Source organism: Oncorhynchus clarkii, chromosome 15, assembly GCF_045791955.1.
Source record: "Oncorhynchus clarkii lewisi isolate Uvic-CL-2024 chromosome 15, UVic_Ocla_1.0, whole genome shotgun sequence".
NCBI classification, from domain to species: domain Eukaryota; kingdom Metazoa; phylum Chordata; class Actinopteri; order Salmoniformes; family Salmonidae; genus Oncorhynchus; species Oncorhynchus clarkii.
This window is the reverse complement of record NC_092161.1, coordinates 39,796,672-39,820,321: the sequence shown is the minus strand read 5'-3', so window position 1 is coordinate 39,820,321 and position 23,650 is coordinate 39,796,672. Positions and strand designations below refer to the sequence as shown.

General features: G+C 43.0%; 1 protein-coding gene across 1 annotated transcript; it reads right to left on the bottom strand.

The window, feature by feature from the left end:
• Positions 1-19,104: 19,104 nt before the first annotated feature.
• Positions 19,105-23,208, bottom strand: LOC139367249 (BMP and activin membrane-bound inhibitor homolog). The gene is made up of 3 exons (XM_071105495.1): positions 22,652-23,208; positions 20,685-20,963; positions 19,105-20,094 (listed from the first exon to the last, which is right to left on the bottom strand). Exons 1-3 carry the CDS (start codon positions 22,725-22,727, stop codon positions 19,676-19,678), a joined length of 774 nt encoding a protein of 257 aa, XP_070961596.1. The 5' UTR covers positions 22,728-23,208; the 3' UTR covers positions 19,105-19,675.
• Between the last annotated feature and the right edge of the window lie 442 nt (positions 23,209-23,650).

The following is a 23,650-nucleotide window of genomic DNA, read 5'->3' as shown; positions in this document are numbered from 1 at the left end:
GAAGATCTCCTCTGAATAATATGGTGATTCTGAGGGGGGGATATATATTGCGTAAAGGAACACATATTTTTCTATCAGTACAAGTTTTCAGTACAAGTTTTTTTCAGTTTTAACCAAATTGTCACAACTTCCGCCAAAGTTGGCTCCCCTGCCTGTTCGGGGTGTTGCTCGTCACCGTCCTACTAGCCGCTACCGATCCCTTTTTCGTTTGTCTGTTGGTTTTGTCTTATTAGTTTCACCTGTGTGTATTTTGGTTGAATTAGCTTCCCTATATGTAGTAGTTTGACCCGCCCTTGTTTTGTGCGGGATTGTCTTTTGTTACGTGTGTACATATTAGGTCGTGGTGTATTTTGTTTTCTATACTGGACACCCTGTGGTTTTGAGTTGTCTGGTATAGTGTCCTGCGCCCTGCATTGTATTGGGCTTTGGTGTGCAATAGTAAAGCACTTTACTCCGTTACTCTCTCTCTGCGTCTGATTCTTGCACACACACCTAGTCCCGCGTGACACAAATGTGATAATTACCAATTTTGAGGGGATCAATTAGATTTTGTAGTTCGGATTTGTACCAAATGATCAGTCCTCCAGAGTCTCTGCCTCTATTGACAGAGCTGTCTTTCTGTGATGGCACAAGTACCTCTTTGTAGCCTGTTGGACAGTGAGTGACAATGTCTGCCTTACATACTGCAGAGTGATGACGTCAACATCTTTAACATTTTGTTGAACTCCAGTGCTAGACTCTTCAGTCCAAAGGTTGATGAGTTTAGGCCCTGAATGTTCCACATGCTAACTGATAGTGATTTCGTGTTGCAAAAATAAAGAATAGCCTCTCTCTTTATCTATCTTACTCTCTATATATCTTACCCTCTCTGTCTCTCCTTTCCTCTTTGTCTTACTCTCTCTCTCTCTCCTTTCCTCTCTCGCTCTCTCTCTCTTTCTGTGTGTGTGTGTGTGTGTGTGTGTGTGTGTGTGTGTGTGTGTAATTAGGACTAACTGCAAGGAAATAAAAAGGTAGGGCGACAGCAATGACGCATGATCGTCCAGCACAATAAAAAGCTGGGAGGGAGGGAGGGAGGGAGGGAGGGAGGGAGGGAGGGAGGCAGGCAGGCAGGCAGGCAGGCAGGCAGGGAGGGAGGGAGGGAGGGAGGGAGGGAGGGAGGCAGGCAGGCAGGCAGGCAGGCAGGCAGGCAGGCAGGCAGGCAGGGAGGGAGGGAGGGAGGGAGGGAGGGAGGGAGGGAGGGAGGGAGGGAGGGAGGGAGGGAGGGAGGGAGGGAGGGAGGGAGGGAGGGAGGGAGGGAGGGAGGGAGGGAAAAAGAGAGAGAACCCTGAACTCAGGTAATTCATTCCCAGTCAGAGCAGTGCAGTGTAGAGTAGACTAGAGAGAAATGCCCAGCGGGAGACAGGCCTCATTATGATATCGTGTTACAGCCTGGAGGAGCCAACATCTGAAACAAGCAGCTCAACGTTCTCTCTCTCTCTCTCCTCACACATACAGCGACTGAACAGACTTGGAGCAGAACAACATGACAAATAAAGGAACTCTATTATTCGCCATTGTGTTCTTTGTGGTTAGCAATAGCATGTGCCTGAGGCCCACCCAGTAGTTACATGTCAACATGGCGGCATGCTTCCCTCGTCCTCTGTAACTCTAGCAATGTCAGGTGGGTGGGTGTGTTTCTCCCCTTTATGAGAAGCAGGTGCAAGCTGATTGGCAGTGTAACGTGAGTGAGTGAGTGAGTGAGTGAGTGAGTGAGTGAGTGAGTGAGTGAGTGAGTGAGTGAGTGTGTGTGTGTGTGTGTGTGTGTGTGTGTGTGTGTGTGTGTGTGTGTGTGTGTGTGTGTGTGTGTGTGTGTGTGTGTGTGTGTGTGTGTGCGCGTTCTCAAGCAGATAGCTGTGCTGGAGTATCTGCAGCTACTGTGGAGACCCAGCACCTGTCATTCACAGTCTTAGAAGTGTTGAATATAATAGTGGTGATTCAGGTGCGTTAAAGGCTCCATGAGCAAATATTGGCAGTGTTCATTCTGAACAAGAAATAGCAATGAAGGTGTTGACGGTACTATGACAATTCTGCTTTGTACTGTAAATGTGAATTTGTGTTATGGAACACTTCTGTCCGTCTTCCCATCAGTTGGTGGGTACCATTAAACCCAGGCAGTGTTGGTGTCTCCCTCTCGAATCTAATGAATTAGAGTCCAGTTCAGAGAGAGCTCTCTGTGTCTGTACTGCCTGAAGCAAACTGTGTTGAGACTAAGCCTGCATCCAAATGGCACTCTATCCGTTTTACAGTGCACTACTTTTGACCAGGGCCCATTTGGTTCTGGTCAAAAGTAGTGCACTATACAGGGAATAGGGTGCCATTTGGGACATACCCTGTTGAGAGTACATCTCTATTCTCCATAGTGAGACTTCTACAAACGACAGCATACAGAAGCACACAAACATTAACGACATCACCGCTACCCAGACCCACCTGCTCACACCCACATCTCCAGCTCCGGCATCACTCTCCGCCACATGGCTTTAAACCTTTCTATTGTATTAACGATGGAGGTTTGGTTGATTTCCAGTTTTTAAGCATACGTTTTTTGAAGATGATTGACAAGAAAAGTATCGTCACTGCACCCTCATATGTCTTGAAATATGCAGACGGACAGATTAAAAGGAAATATACACTGCTGTTCAAAAGTTTAGGGTCACTTAGAACTGTCCTTGTTTTTGAAAGAAAATACAATTTCTTGCCTATTAAGATAACATCAAACTGATCAGAAATAGAGTGTAGACATTGTTAACCTCACTAGGGTAGGGGGCACTATTTTCACCTCCGGATGAAAAGTGTGCCCAAAGTAAACTGTCTGTTACGCAGGCCCAGAAGCTAGGATATGCCTCTTCACTGTAGACATTGAGACTGGTGTTTTGCAGGTACTATTTAATGAAGCTGCCAGTTGAGGACTTATGAGGCATCTGTTTCTCAAACTAGACGCTCTAATGCACTTGTACTCAGTTGTGCACCGGGGCCTCCCACTCCTCTTTCTATTCTGGTTAGAGACAGTTTGTGCTGTTCTGTGAAGGGAGTAGTACACAGCATTCTAAGAGATCTTGGCAATTTCTTGCATGTAATAGCCATTTCTCTGAACAAGAATAGATGGACGAGTTTCAGAAGAAAGTCCTTTGTTTCTGGCCATTTTGAGCCTGTAATCGAACCCACAAGTGCTGATGCTCCAGATACTCAACTAGTCTTAAGAAGGCCAGTTTTATTGCTTCTTTAATCAGCACAACAGATTTCAGCTGTGCTAACATAATTGCAAAAGTGTTTTCTAATGATCCATTAGCCTTTTATAATGATAAACTCGGATTAGCTAACACAACGCACCACTGGAATGCAGGAGTGATGGTTGCTGATAATGGGCCTCTGTAAGCCTACTGTATATTCCATAAAAAATCTGCAGTTTCCAGCTGCAATAGTCATTACAATATTAATACAGTTTACACTGTATTTCTGCTCAATTTTATGTTATTTTAATGGAAAAATGTGCTTTTCTTTCAAAAACAAGGACATTTGCAAGTGACCCCAAACTTTTGAATGGTAGTGTACATTGTATTACTTCTGACAGTTTCCCCTATTCTGTGTTTATGAGTGAACAATATTGGACTCCACGCAGTTTGGTTTTAACAAAGCATTTTTTACAGGGGCAGATTCTCTCTCTCTCTCTCTCTCTCTCTACCAGGAGACTTCCTGAAAATTGGTCTTCTCACGAAAACGTTGGTATCGTCTGAACGGTTTGGACTACTTCTAGAAACTACCCTGTTCTATAAAGCTCACAAACACGTGTTCTCCGTTTTGCTCTACGACACCCACAAGCTTTACGGGACTCATCTCAAGGTAACCCTGTACCGACCGGTGAAAAATGTTATGAAAACGAATAGGCTTTTTTAGGACCAGGGTTACACATGTAACTCTTTTTATTGCTTGTTTTTCAGGTCCTGGTGCTTTTCTTTCTCGCAGATGCATTTCAGAGACCTCAAACCATACATCCCATAGGTTTTGCCATGTGTTATTCAATGTGTTTCTGTGGGCTAATAGCAGTAAGGTCAACTTCAATTTTTCATCACACTAAAAATGACTCTTTTAAATAGTGTAGGAACACACCCGCACGCATACATGCACACACTCAAGCACACACACACACGCGGACACACACTACAAGCTCAATAGTGGAGAACATGTTTTCCACTGTGCTAGGCCCAAGTCTTCAACACAGCACCAATCTGTTTGTCATCCAGCCCCAAGTGTTTATACGCTTGTGTTGATCACTTAGTGAGACAGACAGGGTTTTTAATCAGACAACATCTAATAGATGTTTTACACAACTGTACAATTATTGTGCATAAGAACGAATCATTTACAAACTAAACACATCTGTATTATTAAACATTAATTGCACATCAGTAATGGATACAATGTAATTCACTTTCACTAGAATTAAATCGTGTCCTATTTGGAGCCTTGGCTACACTGGGCTGGGTTGGGTTGAGGCAGGGTTGGCCAAATGCAGACCAGCCCCAGCCTCAGCCCCAATGTCAGATCCTAAACGAGACAGGAGTTAACACAGTGCTTCCTGTCTGACTGCAGGCCCTTTTAGGTTCCACCACTCCACAGACCTCTGGTCTGAATTATGCCTGTCTGTCCCCCTCCATACCACCCCCCTGTCCCCCTACCCTTGTCCCCCCTTCGCCCCCTCTCAGACTTCAGTGGTCTGCCCAATGTTCACTCTTAACTCTTAATGTTGTACAGATGAGGGCTGCCACCACTGCCTAAACCACACAGGGCGAGGGGAGAGAAGAGGAGAGGAGATGAGAGGAGTGCTGTAAATGTGTTTCCCTATAAGCCCCACAGGGGAATCAAAGGAGAGGGGAAAAGCAGGGAATTATTGCAAATATCTCTTTAAAAAATACAAGAACAAAGAGGCCACATAACCTCCCACACTCAAATGGAGAAATAAGAAACCTTTGCTTTAGGCATATTATTCTAGCGTAATGTAGCTGTAATTCATTAAGCATTCAGAAGGGAAATAATGTATGAATTTTAATAAAGCATGATTGATTTGAGGAACATTAATTAGCGAGAGAGAGAGAGCAAACAAACAAACAAACAGAGGCAGGGGGCTGTTAGGATCGTAATGTGGCCATTGCATGTACTGGGTGAAGTTTAACAACAATGGCTCTTATGAGAGCAGCAGTAAATATGTGCCTGGGACCTTGACCCCAGTAGTAAACAGGCTTAACCCACTGTGATGATTAGCTGAGCTAGGAGCTGTGTAGAGCAGGAGGAAACAGAAAACGGAAAGGAAGAACATTGCAAGAACATTCATGTGTCCAGTTTTTCCTGAGGTTTAGGAGAATATTCCATCAACGTCACACCAAACATACACAGAACATGGTTTCCATGTTCTCAGAATAAAATATATTAATGTTCTTGACATGTTTCATGGGAGGCTTAGAAGAACATTCAATCAACATAACACCTAACAGACACATGATGTCATTGGACACAGGATTGTTTTTGCAACTCTGAGACCATGGCAACCATGTTCTGTGTATGTTTGTTGTGATGTTGATGGAGTATTCTCCTATCCCTCAGAAAACTGGACTCATGAATGCTCTTGCAACGGTCCAATGATACATGCCTAGAACATTAATATTGAATATTCTGAGAACATGGTAACCACGTTCTGTTTAACATTAAGGGAATGGTCTCTTGGAAACAGTTCCTGCACATCACTGGAACATTCCTATGAAAACATTAGGTAATGACCTAATGAGAGTCTCAGTGGAATGTTCTTTAAAGATGAATGTTTGTTGTTAGCTGGTCCTCTCTGGAATAAACAAAAAGAAGAAGAAATGAACTCTCTCTTCCTCACTCTCTCTCTCTATTTCTCCATCTCACATACCCTCCCCCCTCCTCTTCTCCCACCATCTCTCTCTTTTACTATTTGACCATCAAACCAGGCCAGTACATTGGTAAACTGTGATTACTGTAGCTCTAGCTCCTGTTCCCCCATGCTCCAGCTCTCCCTCTACACTTCTAATTAATGGAGTATAGGATTACAGAACCCTGGGATGGGGGAACCTCCTCACCCCTCCTCACCCCTTGTCCGTCTCCACAGAAATCCACATCCCAAATGCACCAAATGCACCCTATTCCCTACATAGTGCGTTACTTTTGACCAGTGCACTATGTAGGGAATAAAGTGCCATTTGGAACTAAAACACTACGCGCAGAGGAAGCCTCTCGTCCTGTTTATTTTCCATTGCCCTGCTCTCAGTGACCCAAGGGGACTGTCCTACATTTAAACATATTTATGTTTGGAAGTGAACTTCACTCTTCTTCTCAAGAGCCACATCCTCCTAGCAGTGCAGAGCCAGACCACATGGATAACTATTTCGTATTTTTTCTGAGGAGATGGTGGTTTTTTCCCAAACTTGGACGATTTATGAGATTGAGAGGTAGTGAATTCAATATGGAGCCTCAGACTCACAATAGTAACTACCTGGACTGGGTAAGTCTTAGATGGAAAATCACCATAGGTAGTGTGAGATGACTGGAGGCTCCTCAGGAGGATCATCTTCCTTTGTGAATTTCATTTTTTTTTTTATAATGAAACATTTAAAAAGTTATCCTTTAGATAAAAGTATACTAAATATTTTCACGTCACCAAATAATTGAATAAAACACTGTTCTGCAATGAAGTTCTACAGTACCCTCAACAGCACTCTGTAGGGCAGCACCATAGTGTAGCTGGAGGACAGCGAGCTTCCATCCTCCTCTGGATAAATTGACTTCAATACAAAACCTAGGAGGCTCATGGTTCGAACCTTCTTCCGTAGACTTACACAGTAAATATGACAACTTCCCCAACCTAATAGGACATCCCTGTCAGAGTCGTGTAAATAGGTGGCAGGGAAGTCAGGCACAGGAGAATCAAACTGAGTGTAATGGAGTTATTTAATAACGATAAACGAAACATACTCCAAACACTAAATGTAAACAATAAACAAAGTGGGTACGAGGACCGGTCGCACAACAATACAAAAAACAACACAAATAAATAACAAACAATCTCTGACAAAGACATGAGTGGAAACAGAGGGTTAAATACACAACAGGTAATGAATGGGATTGAAACCAGGTGTGTAGGAAGACAAGACAAAACCAATGGAAAATGAAAAATGGATCAATGATGGCTAGAAGACCGGTGACGTCGACCTCCGAGCACCGCCCGAACAAGGAGAGGCTTCGCGGCTCCAGCAGCTCCAGCAGCACGTCGACACCGGCCTCGGTGACGACCCGGAGGGCGAGGTGCAGGGCGATCCGGATGGAGATGGTGGAACTCTCACAGCATGGAAGGATCTAATGCGTCCTCCACCAGAACCCAGCGTCTCTCCTCCGGACCGTACCCAGAAGCCTGTCCCGAACAAGGAGAGGCTTCGACTTCGGTAGAAGTCGTGACAGTCCTCCAACCTTTCAGAGCTCTTCCAGCATGAAATGACATGTTGTCCACCCAATCAAAGGATCAGAGAATTAATCTAGTACTGAAAGCATAAGCCACAGCTAGCTAGCACTACAGTGCATAAAATGTGGTAAGTAGTTGACTCAAAGAGAAAGACAATAGTTCAACAGTTTGGAACAAATTAATTTCTTAAAAAATATAGAAGCAAGAGAGATTTTTTTCACATTCACTTACTCACTTGCACTTAATTAGCTAGCAAATGCAGCTAGCTAGTTTAGCCTACTCAAACACTCGGCTCAAACAGAGGGATGCTATGTTAGCTAGCTGGCTATTGCTATCCAACACAACACTGGAACTCTTCCAAGTCAAGTTAAGCTTTTGATTTTACTAATTTAATTGCCATGGGGTCCGACGGTGTGACTGCTGAACTACTTACTGATTTCAGCGGGTTTACTAACACATTAGTTATATTAGCTATGTTGACTATGACATTACTTTAGCTAATATGGTAACAACAATGTAGACTGTGTGTAGCGGTTTTGATATGGTTTGGCTTGGAAAGGATTTTTCGCCAGGTCACATACAGTACCAGTCAAAAGTTTGGACCCACCTACTCATTCCAGGGTTTTTCTTTATTTTTACTATTTTCTACATTGTAGAATAATAGTGAAGACATCAACACTATGAAATAACACATATGGAATCATGTAGTAACCAAACAAGTGTTAAATAAATCAAAACAGATTTTATATTCTAGATTCTTCAAAGTATCCATCCGATGCCTTGGTGACAGCTTTGCATACTCTTGGCATTCTCTCAACCAGCTTCACCTGGAATGCTTTTCCAACAGTCTTGAAGGAGTTCCCACATATGCTGAACACTTGTTGGCTGCTTTTACTTCACTCTGCAGTCCAACTCATCGCAAACCATCTCAATTGGGTTGAGGTCGGGTGATTGTGGAGTCCAAGTCATCTGATGTAGCACTCCATCACTTTCCTGCTTGGTCAAATAGCCCTTACACAGCCTGGAGGTGTGTTGGGTCATTGTCCTGTTGAAACACAAATGATAGTCCCACTAAGCGCAAACCAGATGGGATGGGTAACGTTGCAGAATGCTGTGGTAGCCATGCTGGTTAAGTGTGCCTCTAAATAAATATGAATGACAGTATGCTGTTGTAAAAATAAGGCCATTCTCATCTTAAACGGCACCGAACACCACAGTTTGAGATCTACCTGCTCACCACACCTGACCTTGCTTTAAAAACACACCACACCTCGGAAACAGAGAGACACCCTTCCCAATAACCGCAATACTCAGGTCAACTCTGACCTGGCTATGGGCCTGCCTATGAGCCGTGGGCTTTAGCCAGGCGGCAGGCGGCTTCACCATTCCACCGGATGCACCAGGACACCAGGGAGGGAGAGGCAGCCTGTCTGGTCTGGCAAAGTGAAGCACTGTTTACTCCTGCACTCTAGAGTTTCCAAACAGTCATTAAGACTGAGACGTCTGGAGGGCAGTGAATCATGTTTACGACAAACTAACCTCTCCGGGACTGAGCTATGGGGACTCAGAGGGACTGTGGCTTTGTCCTAAATGGCACCCTATTCTCTATGTTGTGCACTACGTTTGACCAGAGTTAGTTATAGGGCATGGGGTATTCATCACTTACACTATGAGGTCCGGAGCCTGCTGGTTTTCTGTTCTACCTGATAATTAATTGCACACACCTGGTGCCCAAGGTTTAAATCAGTCCCTGACAAGAGGGGAACAGTGAAAGAAAAAAAATAATCAGTGGAACTGGATTCTAGGTCCAGAGTTGAGTTTGAAGGATATAGGGAATCAAATCAAATCAAATTATATTTTTCACATGCGCCTTACAGTGAAATGCTCATTTACAAGCCCTAAACCAACAATGCAGTTTTAAGAAAATACCTAAAACAAAGAGATAAGAATGACAAATAATTAAAGAGCAGCAGGAAATAACAGTAGGGCTACACAGGGGGGTCACCGGCACAGAGTCCATGTCAATGTGTGGGGGTGCCATTTAGGACGCAGCCTGTGACTGGTAAATTGCCCTAGTGAATATGCACTTAATGTAGGATGTAGTGGAGGGTGCTAGAGGAAGCAGGGAGTGGTGACCTCTAGGTGTCTGGGTGGGTTGGATGGGGGACCTCGGGTTCAGGGAGGCAGGGGACAGGTTAGTGACCTCATGTGCTGGATCACTGGGCATTAAGGATCCAGCCATTACCCAAGTAGACGTGGCCTGTCTCCCGCTAGAGAGATATGGACAGGGGAGGGAGGTCTGAAGTTCTAGAGTATCTGCAAAGAGGTGGTGTCACGCCCTGACCTTAGAGAGCCTGTTAATTTCTCTATTTGGTTAGGTCAGGGTGTGATTTGGGTGGGTATTCTAGTTTTCTATTTCTTTGTTGGCCGGGTATGGTTCCCAATCAGAGGCAGCTGTCTATCGATGTCTCTGATTGGGAATCATACTTAGGCAGCCTGTTTTCCACCTGAGTTTGTATCTTGTTTTCTGTTTAGTTACTGTTGCCTGACAGAACTGTGCGCTTTCGTTTTCGATTTGTTATTTTGTTTGAGTGTTTTTTGAATTAAAATCATGAACACTTTCCACGCTGCACCTTGGTCTACTCTTTCTACCACAAACGAGAGCTGTTACAGGTGGAGAGGAAAGGGGGAAGAGGGGGAGTGGACAGAGGGAAGAGGTAGAGAGAGGTGGAGAGGAGGACAGGGAGAGGAGGTTTCATGACTGTGTGGTTGTCCTACCTACCTAAGTTGAATACACTGACTTTAAGTCGCTTTGGATAAGAGTGTCTGCTAAATGTCCAAAAGTAATGTTTTCAGTTCTATAGGCTATAAACTATCATCAAAGAGGTGGAGAGGAGAGGTAGAGCTCTGAGGATCTACTATATACTGTAGTCTATCAGCATTCAGGAATGCTGACACCTGCCATTACAGTATGTACAAATCTCAACCAAGAATTTTATACTCCAAATAAATATAATGTTTGTGAAATGTATAACAAGAATCACATGTAGGCCTATTTGCCAAACATGATTTTCCATGTGTGTATGTACTGTATAAAAATATATATATTTACACCTAAAGCCTTTGCATGTCTGTCCCTGATTGCATCCCAAATGGCACCCTATTCTATATACTATCCTTTATATAGTGCATTACTTTTGACCAAGGCCCAGGCCCTGGTCAAAAGTAGGGCTCTATATCGGGTATAGGGTGCCATTTGAGATGCAACAACCTTTATTGTAAATGGTAAATAGGACACTTTCCCCAAACAAACCCTGCCGTTTGAACGTTCCCCAGAAAGTGTCGTAAAGCTCTGAGAGAGAATAATTACCCAGCGTTTACCCCAGTGTTTTGGAACATAGCAGTCTAACTGTCATACTTTGCCCTGCAGCGGTGTAGCCCTCCAACATGTGCTAGCTGTGTCAGTTAGTGATTTCTCAAACAGAAACAAATAAATCTATTTTGTCAGGAGCGGTTTTATCGCTCCACTAAGTTTTATCACTTATGGACTCCTTCTTTCAGTTGTCTGTCTGTAGATGACTTAGTAGGGCCCCTCTTACTATGAAATACATTGGACACATTTTTCCGTAGCATGTTCTTGGGTGTCGCTTGACAATGGCCACTCACCCAAACTGAAATGGAACAATTTGATTTTGATCCAGGCTGCACACACCCATCCACCGGAGAGAAAAATAAAAAATAACCATACTTGCTTTCTAAACACCAGTGCAGCTCATATTATCAAATCTCCCAGAGACTTAGTGAACCAGATAGCATCTGCGCTGACGTGGTCTTAAAGATGAAATCTGCAGTAGGGAAACAGCGCCACTCTCCTCCCCATGGCCATTGTTATGCTTTTGTTTTGTTGACTGGTGCACTATACAGGGAATAGAGTGCCCTTTGGGAGGCAGTTCCACAGTCTTACCTGTTACTGTGGGGCTAGATCCTGTGGGCATATCACTGCCTGCCATCCTTTTAAATGCTCCATACAGTAGGGAATAGTGTCAGGGAGATGCACTGAAACACAGTCATCTCTCCTTTCAATCAGGTAATCCCTAGGATGTAAGACTCACAATGCACACACAGTATAACTTCCCTGCACAGAGCAGTGTCCCACCTGGGGTATGGCTGCCAACACACACACACACACACACACACACCCCCCCCCCCCCCCGAGGGCTATGGCTGCCAACTCAAGGTGCTGCCGCTGCTCACCGTCCCTGCTCTGTACTCTTCAAGAGAGTAGCCTGGCTCTGGCCAGCTGCCAATAAGCTTTGTGAAAGCCATTATTATTAGTCCTTAGTATGCACGCAACCTTTTAGCTTTTCTCCCTCTCTTTTTTCTTGTGTGTGTGGGGGAGGCTTATTTCACAGTTATGTTCAGGTTCTGCCTCCATTGTCACACTCTGTGTTCATTAAATGTGCTCACGGTTGGCACCTGATAATGTACTTAATCTCTCCTCGACTACAGAAGTCTGTTTGGATGTACGGGGATTACGTTAACAGCAGGATGTGGCATAAAGGTGGGAGGTGGTCCTCTAGCAAGATGAAAAGCAATCAAACTGGTGCACATTGTGCTGTCCCACTATAAACATGTCCCTTCCGTATGCCTACATCTATGACTAGGCCCATCTGACTTGTATAACATTGTAACTACAAAAGAGGGTTTTTAACCACAAGAAAGGCCCGTCCTTGTTATGCCATATGCGCCTATCTCTGTAATCCATGACTGGAGAGATGTGTGGTTGTAGGAGGTGGGACTCAGAGGGTAAGAAATGTCAGAGTTAATGAGAGTTAAACATTGTTCTGCCATCTGTCTTTAGGACCTGATCTTCAACTGACAGAGAAGGGCCCATAAGTGCCCTTATAGTAGCACGGATGATGAGGGTGTCACGTGCACAGAGTGCTGAATGGAGAAAAGTGTCTGTCTGAGGGGCACAGTCCCAGAGGCCCAGGGCTGGGTTCATCTCAGTTCAGTTAAGGTCTGGTGGGGACAGGTCACTACTGGGCCTAGTCTGGATCCTTAGGGGGGGGATCTCTGAATGTCAGTAAGTTAAGAGTCTCAACACATCTCATGAGGACTGGCTTGGTCGCTTCCAGACCCCTCTTCCTTCCTCTTGCCGTCGTCCTCCTCCTCTCCTCCTCCTTCTCCTCACTAGCACGACTTCTCAGCCTTGCCTCAGTGACACAAAACGAACCAGCAGGACTCTTGACTAGCAGCACGGGTTGTTAGTAGAGGTCGACCGATTAATCGGAATGGCCGATTAATTAGGGCCGATTTCAAGTTTTCATTAACAATTTACATAACACTTTATTTAATCTTTATTTAACTAGGCAAGTCAGTTAAAAACACATTCTTATTTTCAATTACGGCCTAGGAACGGTGGGTTAACTGCCTCGTTCAGGGCCAGAACGACAGATTTTCACCTTGTCAGCACGGGGGATTCAATCTTGCAACCTTACAGTTAACTAGTCCAACGCTCTAACCACCTGCCTCTCATTGCACTCCACGAGGAGACTGCCTGTTACGCGAATGCAGCAAGCCAAGGTAAGTTTCTAGCTAGCATTAAACTTATCTTATAAAAAAACAATCAATCAATCAATCATAATCACTAGTTAACTACACATGGTTGATGATATTACTAGTTTATCTAGCGTGTCCTGCGTTGCATATAATCGATGTGGTGTGTATCGTTGCTCCAATGTGTACCTAACCATGAACATCAATGCCTTTCTTAAAATCAACACACAGAAGTATATATTTTTAAACCTGCATATTTAGATAAAAGAAATCCAGGTTAGGAGGCAATTTTAACCAGGTGAAATTGTGTCACTTCTCTTGCGTTCATTGCACGCAGAGTCAGCATATATGCAACAGTTTGGGCTGCCTAATTTGCCAGAATGTTACGTAATTATGACATAACATTGAAGGTTGTGCAATGTAACACAAATATTTAGACTAATGGATGCCACCACTTAGACAAAATACGGAACGGTTCCGTATTTCACTGAAAGAATAAACGTCTTGTTTTCGAGATGATAGTTTCCGGATTCGACCATATTAATGACCTAAGGCTTGTATTTCTGTGTGTTATTATGTTATAACTAAGTCTATGATTTGATAGAGCAGTCTGACTGAGCGATGGTAGGCAGCAGCAGGCTCGTAAGCATTCATTCAAACAGCAATTTTGTTTGTTTTGCCAGCAGCTCTTCGTTGTGCGTCAAGCATTGCGCTGTTTATGACTTCAAGCCCATCAACTCCCGAGATTAGGCTGGTGTAACCGATGTGAAATGGCTAGCTAGTTAGCGGGGTGCACACTAATAGCGTTTTAAACGTCACTCGCTCTGAGACTTGGAGACCAGACCTTGCTCTGCATGGGTAACGCTGCTTCGAGGGTGGCTGTTGTTGTTGTGTTCCTGGTTTGAGCCCAGGTAGAAGCGAGGAGAGAGACTGAAGCTATACTGTTACACTGGCAATACTAAAGTGCCTATAAGAACATCCAATAGTCAAAGGTTAATGAAATACAAATCGTATAGAGAGAAATAGTCCTATAATTCCTATAATAACTACAACCTAAAACTTCTTGGGAATATTGAAGACTGGGAATATTGAAGTTAAAAGGAAACACCAGCTTTCATATGTTCTCATGTTTTGAGCAAGGTGTTCATTCAGTATTGTTGTAATTGTCATTATTACAAAAAAATAAATAATAAACAATAAAAAAATATATATATATATATTTTTTTTAAATCGTCCGATTAATCGGTAGCGGCTTTTTTTGGTCCTCCAATAATCTGTATCGGTATCAGCCTTGAAAAATCATAAATCGGTTGACCTCTAGTTGTTAGCTACACCGATATACAAAGTCAGACATTGGAATATCTATTTGGAACTTGTAATTTAATCATTATCATCTCTGTCACCGTCTTTTAATTAATTATCTTTCATTTGGAGAGATATTGTGCTGATTTAACCGTGGTTGAAATGCAACTGAAAAGCCCTCTTTAAAAAAAAATAACAAAACATCTATTTACAGACGGTGACATTAAGCTTCAAGAGTCCCAGTCAGATCTCGTAAACATTCCCAACCAAATTATTTTTCTCTTGAGGAAGATTTATATCTAAATGTTAACACGCAGGGATAAATATTTAGATGGGTAAATTAGGACAGGGACCAACACATGTTTTTATCCATTCAAAGGAAATACATTTTCTTTGTGTGGAATAAATATTTATTCCTTGTCTTGTTTTAAAGAATGTCCATTCGTCACAGGGCAGAATGACACTAATGTACTGTACTGTGCATTAAGAGTAATGTAGTTAATGCTGAGAAGATAAATAATAACCTGTAACCTGTCATAGGATGCCACCTTTCCAACAAGTCAGTTTGTCAAATTTCTGCCATGCTAGAGCTGCCCCGGTCAACTGTAAGTGCTGCTATTGTGAAGTGGAAACGTCGAGAAGCAACAACGCTTCACCATCTGGCAGTATGACGGACAAATCTAGGTTTGGCGGATGCCAGGAGAATGTTACCTGCCCCAATGCATAGTGCCAACTGTACAGTTTTGTGCAGGAGGAATAATGGTCTGGAGGATGTTTTTCATGGTTCGGGCTAGGCCCCTTAGTTCCAGTGAAGGGAAATCTTAACACTACTGCATAGAAAGAATGAAATTCTAGACGATTCTGTGCGTCCAACTTTATGGCAACAGTTTGGGGAAGGTCCTTTCCTGTTTCAGCATTACAATTCCCTCGCGCACAAAGCGAGGTCCATACAGAAATGGTTTGTCGAGATCGGTGTGGAAGAACTTGACTGGCCTGCACAGAGCCCTGACCTCAACCCCATCAAACACCTTTGAGATGAATTGGAACGCTGACTGCGAGCCAGGCCTTATGCCCAAGATCAGTGCCCGTCCTCACTAATGCATATGGCTGTATGAAAGCTAGTCCCTGCAGCAATGTTCCAACATCTAATGGAAGGCCTTCCGAAAAGAAGACTTACCTTGGGCTCCCAAGTGGCGCAGCGGTCTAAGGCACTGCATCTCAGTGCTAGAGGCGTCACTACAGACAACCTGTTTAGATTCCAGGCTGTATCACAACCGGCCGTAATTGGGAGTCCCATAGGGCGGTCGCACAATTGACCCAGCATCGTCCGGGTTTGGCCGGTGTAGGACGCCAATGTAAACAAGAATTTGTTCTTAACTGACTCGCCTAATTAAATAAAGATTCCATTAAAATAAAAAATAAAAGCGTGGAGGCTGTTATAGCAGGAAAGTCGGATCAACTCCATATTAATTCCCATGAATTTGGAATGAGACGTTTGACGAGCAAGTGTCCACATACTTTTGGCCATGTAGTGTATGTGGTCGTAAACAAATGTAAGCACGGATTTAAATTATTATGTTTTAGTCAAATAGCATATCTGTTTGGGCTTCTTGTGGTCAATTTGCAGTCTACAAATGATATGTAATTATGTTCCGGCACCCTGACCATCCCCTCAAGAAAAAAAAACGGCCCACGGCTGAATCTAGTTGATGATCCCTGCTATATAGTCTGCTGAAGAGGAGAAAACAATAATAATATAGAAGGTTATAAAAAGCTGTGTAACAGTATGTGTGCATCCACTACCATGTGCAGGTGTTAACAGGTTCCATGTGTGTTTTCACTTTCACTTCATATCGTTTAACTCGGCCACAACATAGTCCATGAGAGCCCTTTACATAAACACACACCCAGCACCAACTGCATGAATGTTGATCGTCAGTGAGGTGGAGAGAAAAAAATAAAAACACCTCTGATTTAAATCACGCTAGTTAACCTTCCCCGCTATGAGGTTGAAAAATGTCACATACCAATAAAAGCTGTATATCTCACCCTCATAGCTGCTAGTAGGAAAACATGAGACTGGAGTAGATGAGCCTATGATTCTTGACAAGTCTACGCGAGAGCGAGAGTTCCCCCCCCAAATAGCACCCTATTCCCTATATAGTGCACAACTTTTAACCAGGGTCCGACGCAACCAGAATATACAGCACCAGTCAAAAGTTTGGACATCCTTTGCCACCCTTAGCCTTGATGACAGCTTTGCACACTCTTGGAATTCTCTCAACCAGCTTCATGAGGTAGTCACCTGGAATGCATTTCAATTAAACAGGTGTGCCTTGTTAAAAGTTAATTTGGGGAATTTCTTTCCTTCTTAATGCGTTTGAGCCAATCAGTTGTGTTGTGACCATGTAGGGGTGGTATACAGAAAATAGCCCTATTTGGTACAAGACCAAGTCCATATTATGGCAAGAACAGCTCAAATAAGACATGAAGGTCAGTCAATATGGAACATTTCAAGAACTTTTACGTTTTCTTCAAGCACAGTCGTAAAAACCATCAAGCGCTAAGATGAAGCTGACTCTCATGAGGACCGCCACAGGAAAGGATGACCCAGAGTTACCACTGCTGCAGAGGATAAGTTCATTAGTTACCAGCCTCAGAAATCTCAGCCCAAATAAATGCTTCACAGAGTTTAAGAAACAGACACATCTCAACATCAACTGTTCAGAGGAGACTATGTGAAGCAGGCCTTCATGGTCAAATTGCTGCAAAGAAACCACTACTAAAGGATACCAATAAGAAGAAAATACTTTCTTAGGCCAAGAAACACGAGCAATGGACATTAGACCGGTGGAAATCTGTCAAATTTGAGATTATTGGTTCCAAACCCCATGTTTATGTGAGACGCAGTACAGGTGAGCAGATGATCTCCACATGTGTAGTTCCCACCGTGAAGCATGGAGGAGGAGGTGTGATGGTGTCGGGTGCTTTGCTGGTGACACTGTCAGTGATTTATTTAGAATTCAAGGCACATTTAACCAGCATAGCCATCCCATCTGGATTGTGCTTAGTGGGACTATCATTTGTTTTTCAACAGGACAATGACCCAACACACCTCCAGGCTGTGTAAGGGCTATCTGACCAAGAAGGAGAGTGATGGAGTGCTGCATCAGATGACCTAGGCTCCACAATCACCTGACCTCAACCCAATTGAGATGGTATGGGATGAGTTGGACCAGAGTGAAGGAAAAGCAGCCAACAAGTATGAACTCCTACCAGACTGTTGGAAAAGCATTCCAGGTGAAGCTGGTTGAGAGAATGCCAAGATTGTGCAAAGCTGTCATCAAGTCCAAGTGTGGCTACTTTGAAGAATCTAAAATATATTTTGATTCGTTTAACACTTTTTTGGTTACTACATTATTCTACATGTGCTATTTCATAGTTTTTATGTCTTCACTATTATTCTACAATGTAGAAAATAAAGAAAAACCTTTGAATGAGTAGGTGTGTCAACTTTTGACTGGTACTGTATATCAATACAAATTCACTGGCAAGTTAGAAAGGAAGGAGTTTGAAGTCACTTCAAAACAAATTGGGCTTTTGAAGGAAACCAGTTGACCACCTCATTACATGTGCATGTCAATACAAACAGCATGACCGCCTGCCTCTCAGCAAAATGGTAGCCTATCGTAATGGGCCTGGAGAATACTTTTATTGTAGGCCACTGTGACGGTGCATCCGGTCTGTATGTGCATGAAGATGCTCTACTAGTCTCCCTGAGAGTGTGTGTGTGTGTGTGTGTGTGTGTGTGTGTGTGTGTGTGTGCTTGCATGCGTGGGTGAGTGCATACTGTGTGTGTTTGTGCTCCTGCATGTTCATCCCTCCCCTCTCAGACATCATCAGGGAAGTATTAATATGTAATAAAGTAGAAGGCCAAATCGATGGGAGAGGAACACATACTGGGAAAAGAAGTGATGGGGGTTTTCAACAACAATAAAAATAAATACATGCTTCACATTATTAAACCCATAAGTCTGTAGGTGCCATATTAACTATCTTAATAGCTCATCAATAACTCTCTTAATAAAACAAATCCCACCATCACACTTGAGATCTATTTCTAAGTGGTGTAATGAGATATTTGGCATAATCGCTAGCCTAGTTGCTTGGCAGGGAAAAAAGCCCTCTTCATCAACACGAGGTTGGATACAGGAGGGTTAGTGTGTCGGCAGAAACACATCCAGAGAAGCTGAATGGGGAGGGATTATACAGGCCTTCGATTGAGTATAAAATAAATATCCACACTACTTCCAGGAGAAATCCAGCATGTGCAATGAAATAAACAACATTTGTTTGAAGCTGAGATCCTAACCTTTGGAGGAAGTTCAAGAATGACTGAGTCATGTGGAGCACTACTGTGAAACATGGCCTCACTATGAAGTCAGACCTACACACACACACACACACACACTCACACACTCACACACTCACACACTCACACACACACACACACACACACACACACACACACTCTCTCTGCCTGGTCCAGCACACATCACAGAGGCAGCGTGTTCCTCTCTCGCCACACATCCTCTTACATAGTACTGTATAGACACACAACCCAGAAAGAAACAGATAGAAAAAAGGCCTCTCTGACATGAGCCACAGCTCTCATCTCTCTTTCTCGCTCTCTCACACACACGTAGCAGGGAAGAACATCACAGAACAGGGTGTTTCTTTCAGACAAAAATATATATATTTTCAATCTTTACAATTAGCTTGGATCAAGAAACGTACAGAGGAGTGTACACACCTTAAGTCACCTATACTCCTCAAAAAGTACTTTTTTGTACCCTGGTGTCAGTGTAAAATTCTTCTCCTATTTAGCTTTTCTTTAAGCAAAACAAAGTTTTTTTGTTTTTACAATTGTGCAAATAAGACCGATTTGGAATCCTTCAGCAGTCTGTGTAAAGTCCAGGATGCACAGGCAGACAGGGTCTTGACAGAGCTCTTTCAATCCGTCAGCTCAGCCCTGCCCGCTCAGCTCCTCATTGGTTTGCCTTTAATTTTCAAGTAAAGTGCTCCTTTAGCAAAAACCACAAGGCTTGCGTTCAATTCTGTCCTCTTTTTTTCTTCCATTGAAGAAAACAGATAAGTACAATGGACAAAAAAGGGGATTCATTTTTTAAGTTAAAAGAGAAACCCCAACGAGTGGAGGAGGCAGTCTTGGCTGTTTTTTGGGGGGCGGGTGGGGAAGGGTGTGGTGGGACATAAAGTGAAGTCAAACGATCTTAGAAAAGTAAGTTATACAAACTCCAGCTTCCCGTGCCCACTGTACATCCCCCAGTGTACCAGTGACAGTATCTTGTCATTTCCCAGGTCTGCCTGTCTCATCTTGTCACAGGTGAGGCAGCAGTTCTCGTGGCCCGTCACAGGCACCATACACTCCAAGTCTAGCTTTGCCACGTGGCCCTTCTTAGTGTGGTGGCCATGGAAGCTGTAGTGGAGCCGTGACAACATCTGCTGCCTCTGGTCCTGCAGCCGCTTGTTCTCGCTGCGGAGCATCCTTAAAGCCAGCATGATGAGAAGAACCAGGATGAGGCCTCCCGCGATAGGCACCGCAATCACCGCCGCCCTGAACCACACCTCTTTGGCAGAGGCCAGCTCCTGTACCCGCGTGACCAGGTTATGGTTGTTGCTCTCAGGCTGGTACCTGCCGTGGTCTGGAGGTGGAGGGAAAATACGATTATTTTATTGTGCAATGTACACCGATGTTCAATGGAAACTTGTCTTCTGCTTTCAGAAGGTGAATGCAATGAGTTGCCTTTCTAAAATAAGAGCCCCCCCAAAAAAATTATTCAGCTACTAAACGAGTTAAACTCCCTTGGACTGAGTCATAACAGAAATCCCTACTTGAGAGCTCTTCCTCTCTGTAAGGCTGTATGCACCTTTCCATAACTCAATGAAGCTAGTATTTCGGCACCGCTACATACAGTCTGAGAAGGGATATTCTACAAGGCTGGCTTCCGATTAAAAGTCAAACTGAAGTTTTGTTAAAGACGGAATTGTTAAAGACAAAAGTGTATGGACAGCATGTCCTTACAGTAGGCCGTTGTCGATAGAGTTCCAGCATAGGACTATGACACATGTAAACAGTAGGCTACACAACAAATCGTCACTTTGGTTGCTCTGTCTATCACACATTATGAACCTTGTCAAACGAGTAGAATAGAACATAATAACTTCAATATCCATACAGTTTACAGAGCCACAGTAGGGCAATTGAAAGTGTCCATTCTCTCTCCTTCCTTACCTGTAGATTCTCTGGTGTGCGCCAGGTCGTGTAGTCCTCTGTAGTTACACATGTCGTCGTGACAACATTCTAGTGTGGACAAGCCCCCGCTCAGGGCATCTGTGTTCTTAGCGCTGCACACGTCGGCAGCGTTTGCTATGGGATCTAGACACCCGTGTGTGAGAGGCGAGTTCGTGTTCATAGGGTCCAACACCTTGGTGAAACAGGCGTTTAGTTCCGATTTGCACATGTAGCCTGTGGCCACGCAGTGGGGGGCATCACAGTAACACCGTATTTCTCCTAAAATAAGAAATTAGGAAATGCATGTAAGTCTTTGTTTATGAAGTATTTTAGGCTAAATATTAGGCTATAGCCTACCCACCACCAACATGTCAGACCACACATTCTACATATTATTATCTAGTAATAATAACGTCTTAATTCACAGATTTGAAATGGACTATGCCTATGTTTTCTAACAGGGTAACGTTAGCAGTTTGGGAAATCAAACGTATTCTGACAGGGGAGAAATCTTGTGTTTCATAGTAAAATAAGTGAAATGTTATAAACTTGTCAGCTGGACGTAGGCTATATGAGTTAGTCACACACAACGCTGTAATTATCCCAGAATAAAATAAGGTCAATAGCCTTGCCTATAGTCTACCTACTTTGCTTTTAAAATCAAATCATGATGTCACCTCGCTATTTCAAGACCCAGAAACCAGACTACTTATCTTTTTAAGACTCACAAATTAGGACTGAAGTGACATTGGCAACATTGTCAAAATACATGTAAATGACAAGGTAAACCCTGAAATACTTTGAGAAGTATTTCTCAGTTTAAATTACAGCAAATAAGCCGAGTTTAAGAGCTTTCCGTGCAAAATGGTCCTTTTAGTCCGTATTATAAAACAGGAACCGTGTAGCTTATAATTAGTGGTTTGTGTGCCAAAGTTTTCAAAAATTCAACCCAAGTGGAAACTTGTAAAGGGGGGTGAGAGTGGTGCAGGAGACTCCCTTTTCAGCTTGCACGCAAGCTTTAGTGTGGTCAGGATGGGCTGGGTGTTCCCCTGGCTTCTCATCTCACAAGCTTTCACCAAACAACCTTATCATTATTCTTTTTTTTTGCACCTTTTCTTTATTGAAATAAAAATAGTGATAAAAACGCGTTGCAAATGTTATGAGTAGCGTTTCACTTATATTCAGATGTTTTAGTTTACTCTTAGGCTGTGGTTTTAAAACGGTTAAATATGGCACAGGCTATTTGTATTGAGTTGTTATACATTTCAATAGAAATCCTTATCTTTATTAACACTGTGTTACAAGACAGCAACAAACAAAAAAACACAGAGATGCACCCAGGTAAATGCGGGCCTTTGTATGTTGTTACAAGCTGTTTGTGTGTAGGCTACTTTCAGAGTCTCAGTTACATGCTGTCATTTTATTAAAACATCATGAGCTGACCATTGACATGGACCTGCATTACATTGGGCCCTAAACAACACATTATAGAAGCATTATGGCACTCTAATACACTACTGTCTTATAAATGCCAAATGCTGTATATACCAGACAATCACCAGTATACTATAGCAGCCTAGGCCTACCTACTGAGCTTTGATTTTAAGTTATTTGGAGATTCGAGTTAATTGAGTTTATTTCTTTACATTAACCGCTATAGGCTACATAATATCACACGTATCAAATAGTGCGTGTGCACACACGCGAGAACTATGATAACCATTTGAGTCATTCAGTCTGTTTAGTGCCAATTTTACCATAATGGAAGGCCTTGCTATATGAACTCATGGGGGACACACAGAACACCTACTGGATAGAAAGTTGCGTTTTCTTAGTAATAACAATTAAGACACCTCTCGTGTTGGAATATCTGGTAGAATTATAAAACGTATTGCTGATTGAGAGACATTTAGAAACATATCCAAAAAAGCTAACTTAAAAGCACGTTTTTAGGGATCAAGGTTTACCTTTAGTAAGAAGAACAGCCATGGCACACAGTTCCAGTTGTAGCCAAATGCAAATGAAACTGGAATGGCGATCCATTTATGACAAGTAACTTTTTAGTCCCCTTATCCCAGTAGCAAAACCCGTAGGGCTGAGCTCGAAGACAAGGTTACATGAACGCTGCAGAAGATAGCGGTGGACCGCGAACAAATGTTGCCACAATCACAATCGGTTGGAAGACGTAAGAAAATAACAACAAAAAAACGAATGGCTTGTCCCTGCATCGAGAAAACTAGGTTACAAGAGAAATAGCCCTAAAATCCGACTTTTACCTTACTTGGATAGCTCTGCAGGAAAAAAACGAAATGTTTATAGCTGCTGAAAATAAGAAAAAAAATACATTCCATGAGTAGAAAAAGTGATAAATCTCGTAACTACTTGTCCACTCCGACTTCACAGACACCCGCGATGATGGTTGTGCATAACATTTATAATCCGAAACCAACGAAATGTGAATAAATGGTTGCTCACTCTCGCATCAACACTTCACTAGTCGACTTCGGGGAGAGGCTCTTGAGTTGAAGAAATATCTGAGCCAGACTTCGATACGTAACCTAAGTCCGCCCACTGAGTGCTCATTGGGTCATCCCGAGCGTAATTTGCATACCTTAGATTTCCATTGATTTCCATTGCATTCACACAATTTAACATTCCTCCTACTCTATGTAAGTGCCATACACTCTCTTATACTGACTAGTCAATGCAATGTAACAGTGTTACAGTTTGGGTCAATCAATGTAGCCGTGAGTGTTGGCTACATTGTTTTAATAAAAAGCAGCATAAAATAGGTCTATACATGCCTTAGGCTATTCAGGTAGAATATAAACTAATAATGAAAACATAGTCTAATCTATTTAGAAGTTAGGCTATGAGCTCATCTTTACCTACCTGTATGTATGTAGCCTATCCAAATTGCCTCGTTAGGCGGACGCCACCACGAGCAGGTTCCCCAGCCTATGCCA

Excerpts from the sequence above, each read along its gene's own strand:
- LOC139367249 (XM_071105495.1), bottom strand. The coding sequence starts at position 22,727 with ATGGATCGCCATTCCAGTTTCATTTGCATTTGGCTACAACTGGAACTG. Across the intron at positions 20,964-22,651 it reads GGCTGTTCTTCTTACTAAAG|GAGAAATACGGTGTTACTGT; the intron begins GTAAACCTTGAT and ends TTCTTATTTTAG. Across the intron at positions 20,095-20,684 it reads GCACACCAGAGAATCTACAG|ACCACGGCAGGTACCAGCCT; the intron begins GTAAGGAAGGAG and ends CTCCACCTCCAG.